This window comes from Neophocaena asiaeorientalis, unplaced genomic scaffold (assembly GCF_003031525.2).
Source record: "Neophocaena asiaeorientalis asiaeorientalis breed wild unplaced genomic scaffold, Neophocaena_asiaeorientalis_V1.1 scaffold606, whole genome shotgun sequence".
In the NCBI taxonomy this organism is placed as follows: domain Eukaryota; kingdom Metazoa; phylum Chordata; class Mammalia; order Artiodactyla; family Phocoenidae; genus Neophocaena; species Neophocaena asiaeorientalis.
This window is the reverse complement of record NW_020173687.1, coordinates 666,673-673,419: the sequence shown is the minus strand read 5'-3', so window position 1 is coordinate 673,419 and position 6,747 is coordinate 666,673. Positions and strand designations below refer to the sequence as shown.

General features: G+C 66.3%; 1 protein-coding gene across 1 annotated transcript in view; it reads right to left on the bottom strand.

Moving 5' to 3' along the window:
* CHRNA4 (cholinergic receptor nicotinic alpha 4 subunit) overlaps positions 1 to 5,367 on the bottom strand; it is a 12,752-nt gene extending 7,385 nt beyond the window's left edge. Inside the window, 4 exon segments of the mRNA XM_024750344.1 lie at positions 1 to 25; positions 27 to 71; positions 3,671 to 3,822; positions 5,286 to 5,367. The exon segment at positions 1 to 25 is cut by the window's left edge and continues 103 nt beyond it. Coding sequence (XP_024606112.1) covers positions 1 to 25; positions 27 to 71; positions 3,671 to 3,822; positions 5,286 to 5,367 — 304 coding nt within the window.
* Positions 5,368 to 6,747: the final 1,380 nt, after the last annotated feature.

Below are 6,747 nucleotides of genomic sequence, written 5' to 3'. Positions count from 1 at the left end.
GGCGGTGGGGGCTCCCTCCCACTCACCTGCTTCACCCACACATTCGTCGTCATCATCTGGTTCTTCTCATCCTAGGACACAAACGAGAAGAAGGCAGGTTGTGATACCCTCGGGTTCAGGACACGTCTCTCTGGCCGAGTCTCCTTACCCAAAAGGACGGGCCAGGGCTGAACGTGGCAAGTGGGGGACCTCAGGAGGGAGTGAGCGCCTTGTCCCTGGAGGCAACCAAGCCCAGGATGGCGGGCCCGGAGGGGACTCAGGGCCAGAAGGAAAGTGAGGATAACATTCAACTGACTTCACTGGTGGCCGGGCCCGTCCCCCCATCCAGCGACCAAAGGGTCTGAGGGGAAGGGAGACGGCGCCCCTTCCCAGGCAGCCGTGCTGGGCCTGCCCACCTGCATTGCTCCGTCCCGGCTGGCGGGGCAGCTGCCCTGCGGATGGGCTCCAGGTGAGCTGGCGTCTGCCCCTCCTGCTGCACCAGGGCAACACACTCACTGGCCAAACTGCCCCCCAGGGCCTGAGCCTCAGGACCTGAAGGTGAGGGGCTAAAGCAGGTGAGGTGGGAGCCGGAGACCCAGCAGGCCCCTCTCCAGGTCACTGAGTGGGCACCTATCCAGGTGAGAAGGGCTGGACCACACACACTGTGAGCTTCCTTCTGGCCTCTGCACCTCCCCCAACTTCACAGCCCTCCCGGGTTCACAGACGGGCAGTCAGGCCCAGCAGAGGCTGGAGGCCTCTGGAGAAGACCGCCAGGCCCCGTGCAGGGACGTGGGGGTCCTCACACCCCACTCTGAACCAGCCTCCAGGGACTATGGCCACACCCAGCCCACTCAGAGGGCAGCTGGGCTTGGGGGCTGGCTCCTTGCCCAAAGTTTGGGGCAGGGCACTCAGCAGCTGGTGGGGGGTCCCCTCAGAGAGCAGGGAGCCCATGGGGACCAGAGAGGCAGGGGCTCTTTCTCTGGGGGAAGAGGGACTGGACACAGGACACAGGGTGTGGGGAGCAGCGCCTGAACCAGCCTCCCCCCACTTGCTGATGGCCCAAGCTTTGCCCCCATCTGCCCCAGACCAGGGACACACAGGCCGTTGGGACAACTGCTGAGGCCAAAGAAACCAAGGGTGGTCAAGCAAGCAAAGCGTGCAGGGCCGGGGGTGTGGGCTGGTGTCCCTGGGAGCCTCCCCTCCTGCTTCCCCCAGGGGACAAGCCCCCATCAGCCAGCTCACAGGAGGGGACATCTCCTGCGGCCCAGGCACTGCCCTTGGTCCTGCTCTCTCTCGGGGCCACCTGGGACAGGCTGCCAGAGGACACTGACGATAAGTGTGACTTGAGTGGGGCCCGGACACCATGTCCAACGAACTCGACCTTGGCAGTGCAGCCCTGTGGTGCGCCCCCATCACCACGTCCCTGCCCTTCCCCCCTGGGGACAGCCTGCCAGGCTCTGCCCCAGCCCCCACCCCCAGGCTCAGAACAAGCTTCTAGGTGGCTGGGCCTGGCCTCCTCCCCTTCGTGCCAGCCGCCCCCCCAGCGCAGCTGTCCCCCCAGGCACCCGTTTGAGGTGCCCTCTGTACATTCCGGCGCCTGCAACGTCAGCCCGGGCCCAGAAGCGCCCAGGAATTCCCCAGACTCCTCTGCAGGCATGAACTCACACACACAAGCACTCCGCACCGGGGCACAGACCTGCAGCAAACACCCAAGCGCCACAGACAGTGGGGCAGGGAGGCGGCCCCTTCCACAGACGACCAGCGCCCAGGATGGGCAAGGACGTCTTGTCAGCACACACGCGTGTGCCGGAGTGCCCTTGGCTAGCGTGGCTGCGGACAGCAGAGTCCTGGGCAAGGACGTCTTGTCAGCACACACGCGTGTGCCGGAGTGCCCTTGGCCAGCGTGGCTGCGGACAGCAGAGTCCTGGGCAAGGACGTCTTGTCAGCACACACACGTGTGCCGGAGTGCCCTTGGCCAGCGTGGCTGCGGACAGCAGAGCTGGGAGCAGCTCCTGTCCTGCCTGGCGCTGCCACGGGGCCTCGGGTGGGTCCCTCGCTGGTGTCTCGGAGCTGGTGTGCTACAGGCTGTCTCTCCTGGGCAAACCGGGGAGAAGTGGTGATGCGGGGCGGATGCTGCGACGTGGTAGGGGGGTGGATGAGACAGCCCCAGGAGCTCAGGTAGGGGGCCAGGCCACGGTGCAGCCGACCCAGATCATGAAGCCACAGCCACCACTGGGAACAGCATTTGCAAATGCAGTGGGTCGGGACCCCTGCCCTCCTGAGTTGTCTTCTGACTGTGCCCCAGCCAGGAGTACGTTACGGGAAGCATTTAAGGCCTGGTTCCAGGAGGCCTGAGGGCACAGCCCAGGGCAGGGGGACTGACCGGGTCTCTCTACTGATGGGGTCCAAGCGCGGCCCTTTCTGTCCACGTGAATGTGGCTACCGCCCCTCCCACCTCCCAGAGCCCCTTGGATGTTGCCAGCTCAGCCCCAGATGGAGCTGTCACACTCATCCCATTTCACAGGTGAGAAAACCAGGGCCCTGAGGGTCACCCAACACACCTGGCATGAGCCAGGAACCAGGGCCTCCAGACTCCAAAACTGGTGGCTCCCCGCTCACGGAGCCCACTTGGGGTTGGGGTCCCGGCAGGGGCGTAGGGTGGGCATTTGGAGAGATCTACAGCCTCCTGCAGCTGCGCAGCTCCCTCTGTGGAACCAGAGCTGGCTGGAGACCCCAGCCCAAACCCAGCCGGCCTTGGACCTCCTCGTGGCCAGCAAACCAGGCTCCCAGAGGCCCCCTCCCTGCCAGGCCAGAGCCCACCCTCCAAGGCCCTTGGGACCCTGCCCCAGCCTGTGCAGCTACCACCCAGCCACAGGACGGGCTCCCACCCCAAATGGACGCCCCGGCCCCTCCAGAGCCGTGGCTACTCGGAGGCTGGACCCCCTCCTCCCAGCAGCTGCCTTGGTCCCCAACCAGGAAGGGAAACACATCCGAACCAGGTGGAGGTCCAGGGGCTGCCAGGGTGCCGCACGGCCTCACCTCACCCCACGCAGTAGCACGACTTACACAAAAGCCCTAAACTCTGCCACTGGCCCCACAGAGGTACTTCCTGCTCTCTGCCTCTGAAGATGACAGCCTGGACCCCCTGCTGCAAATCTGGCCCTTTGAGCTTTTCTACATGGAAAGCGCAGGGCTTGGGGGTGTCGCACAGAACCTGCCTTGCCTCCCGGCTTGCTTAGGCGTGTGTCCTGGGCTAAGGCGGGGCTGGGGCACACACAGTCCATGTGCAGCTCCGATGCGGCCCTTCTCACCCCACGCAGTAGCACGACTTACACAAAAGCCCTAAACTCTGCCACTGGCCCCACAGAGGTACTTCCTGCTCTCTGCCTCTGAAGATGACAGCCTGGACCCCCTGCTGCAAATCTGGCCCTTTGAGCTTTTCTACATGGAAAGCGCAGGGCTTGGGGGTGTCGCACAGAACCTGCCTTGCCTCCCGGCTTGCTTAGGCGTGTGTCCTGGGCTAAGGCGGGGCTGGGGCACACACAGTCCATGTGCAGCTCCGCTGCAGCCCTCCCAGCTCATCCAGCCCCCCTGCCCCCGCCAGCCCCGGGGCCACCTCCAGGCCAGCCCTCCCCAGACACGGGTGCTCCCTTCAGGTCACTGCCCCCCACCCCACCCCCTCATCACCTACCACGTCAATGAGCTGCGCGATAGACAGGCCAAAGTGGACAAGAACTACATCCGAGATGTTGGCCACGGGCCGGGACCACTTGTTGTAGCCAGAGAAGAGTTTCTTCAGCAGCCGCTCCTCCGCGTGGGCCCGGGTCTCCACGTGGCTGCTCACTGCGGGGACCAGCAGGTGTGCGGCTCAGGGGCAGGGGATGGTGGCCGCCCAGGATGCCCCCTTGGGCCTCCTGCCAGGCCGTGCTCAGCACCTGGGCTCTCTTCCAGCTTCTCACAGCACGTCCCTCCTACCTCAGGACCTTTACACGTGCTGCCCTACTTCCAGCCGCAGTTTCTCCCCTACCCCCTGGGTCTGTAAGGGGGTCTGTAACTTCCTCGGGAAAGCCTTCCTAGCATGGTGCCCCGCACCATGAAAGTAGGTAAGTGGTATGATAAGTGCTGATTTGGAAGCGTCCCCGTCAGGCTGTGACTGTGGGAGCGAGGGACTGTATCTCTAGCCACTAGCAGAGTCCTGAGAACCTTGCCTCCAAGTACAAGGTGGGGGTAACCACAGGACAGGAGGGGGCAGAGGGCAGCGGGGGCAGACCCAGGAAGGGAGATGGAGAAAGGAGAGTGAGGGTCCAGCTACCGAGAGCCTGTTTCCTTTGGCTGTGGCATCCGCAAGTAATCACCCAAGAAAAAAACGTGCTTTGACGTGTAAGGGGTACTTTAAGTGCAAACCATGACAATGAACCTGACACCCTGTGTTCTTGGATGGACACACAGCCTGCCCTCCATGATCAGGTCTGGAGTGAGCCTGGGGAGGGGACCCCTCATTCAGCCCTGCCCATCAGCCAATCTGTGGTCTGAGGGCTTCCCTGCCACTCCTGGGCGACCTCGCTGGGACCACTGCATGGGGGGGCGGGGGTCTGAGGAGGGGGACAGGAGACCCCTGCCGCTCTGCTCCTCTCAGCTCGGTCCTGCTCACCTGTGAGTCACGGATGGACATTAGGAGGGCATTCACAAGCACCCCTGGGATCAGTCCTAGACCCCCAGGACCCTTCACTCCCAACCCAGAGCCCCAGCCTGGTCCCTCTGACAGTAGGGGGTAGCCTACTCCTCACTGGGGACGCCAGAGAATTACACTCCACTCACCCCTGAAATAGCAAGGTGTCTTCCCAGGGAACGGGGAGCAGGGGGGCTAGAACTTCCCCTGTCCCAGTGGGCCTGGGGAAGCAGAAGAGGTTTGGGTGGGGCCCTGCCAAGGGCAGAGGTCACCCCTCTGATTCCCTAAACCCCGGTGCAGGGGGGAGGTGGGCAGGCACCATGCAGTCTGCAAGGAAATTTGGCACAATGGATAACTGGGGGTGGGGGAGGGGGAGATGGACCGCGCCTCTCTCCATCCAAGTTGGAGCTTCTGGGTCCAGCTCTTGAAACAGCATTCCCCCTCACCCACCCAAACCCTGCCTGGCTCAGCCCTCGCCGCAGGGCAGCCTTTTGCGTCTGGAGGGGGGTGGGGTGGGGGTAGCCTCCGCGGCTGCCCCGTTGCGCACACCCGCGCCTTGGGACCACAGCCAGGAGCCTCCCTTGTTCCGGAGGTCCGAGGCCGCCCTGAACCGGCCTTCTAGCGCCCCGAAACTTACCAGGCAAGAGGGCGGCCCCCAGCAGCAGCAGCAGCGGCGGCAGCAGCTGCGGCGGCGGCGCCCCCGCGCCCCCGAGCTCCATGGCGCACCGAGCGGGCTCTAGATGCGGGCGGCTCCCGGCCCCGCCGCGCCCCTGCTCCGAGCTCCGCGCGAGCCCAACTTCATGCCCCCCGCGCCGCGCGGGCAGCTCCGTCCGCCGGGCCTGCTTCGGCCGCTTCTCCCGCGGGGCGCGGCGGCGGCTACCGCGCCGGGAGCGCGGGGCTGTGGTCTCAACGGCGCGGCCCCGCCCGGACCTGCCCGCCTCCAGCCGGCGAGGAGGAGGGGGGGGAGAGAGAGGAGGAGGGAGCGGGAAGGAGGGCGAGGATCGGAGGGGGAAGGAGGGGGAACGGACCGCGAGCCGAGAGGGGGCGCGGAGGCTGCGCTCTGCCCGCGCAGGGCCAAAGTTTCCCTCGACCTCCTGCGGCTGGGGACGTGCCCGAGCCACGAGTGGGGGCCCGGTAGTCACTGCGTGCGTCTGGGGAATCCCTGCGCGGTCTGGTTCGCGGACCACGAGACACTGACTCCCTCCCCGTCCCCAGCCCAGCGCCTCCAACGCCTGCCTGGAGGGAGGACGCGCACCCAGGGTCTCCGGGCGCCAGGAGGGGAGCCCCGCACGGTCTGGTTAACTTCATCACCCCCGCCCCACTCTGCAGTTTGGAAATCACGTCTTCCCCAACCAGGCGTTCAGGACAGAGTCCACCCCCATCGGCCTGTCCCTGGCGGACCGGGAAGCGTCCAGGGGAGCCTTGGCCCCGCGGCCCGCCCTTCGGGGTCGGAGAGGACCCTAACGCCCCCGCCCCGGGCGAATCCTCCTCTTGCTGCCTCCAGGTCCGGCCTGGGCCGGGGTCCGCCGCCCCCCCGCTCTGCGCGGCCTGCGAATGGGTGGCCTGCGCCGGCGTGAGGGCAGCCCCCATCCCACGCGCGGTGGGCAGCGGCTGAGGGGCGGCCGCGGAGCGCCTCGGGCCCAGGTGCCTGGAGAACACACCCTTGGCGCCCCCGGACTAGTCTTGAACAATGTCGGCCGCAACCGAGATGCCCGGGCGGCGCGCTGGACGACCCGGCAGGGGCTCCACCCTCAGGTGGGTCGAGGTGGCCGCTGGCAGAGCAGCAGGTGCTCGGAGGAGGGGCCGGGAGGGGCCGCTTTGTGCGGCGGAACCACAGTCTGCGGCGCAGACACTCGTCGCCGCTCCGCAGAAACGCGAGCCCCGTAGCCATCCCTGTTAGCCGTGCGCCAGGGGCTCTGCGGGGGCGGTGGGGGGAGAACCCAGCCTCCAAACCGAGACTTCGGGTCCCGGGATGGAGGCAGAGAAGGAGGGGCTGGAGCTGCCCCCGCGCTCCTCCTGAGTCGGCGCCCCGCCCCTGAGGGGGCTGAATGCGGGTCACGAGCCCCTCATCCCCGCCCCTCACAGGCTATGCTCGGCAA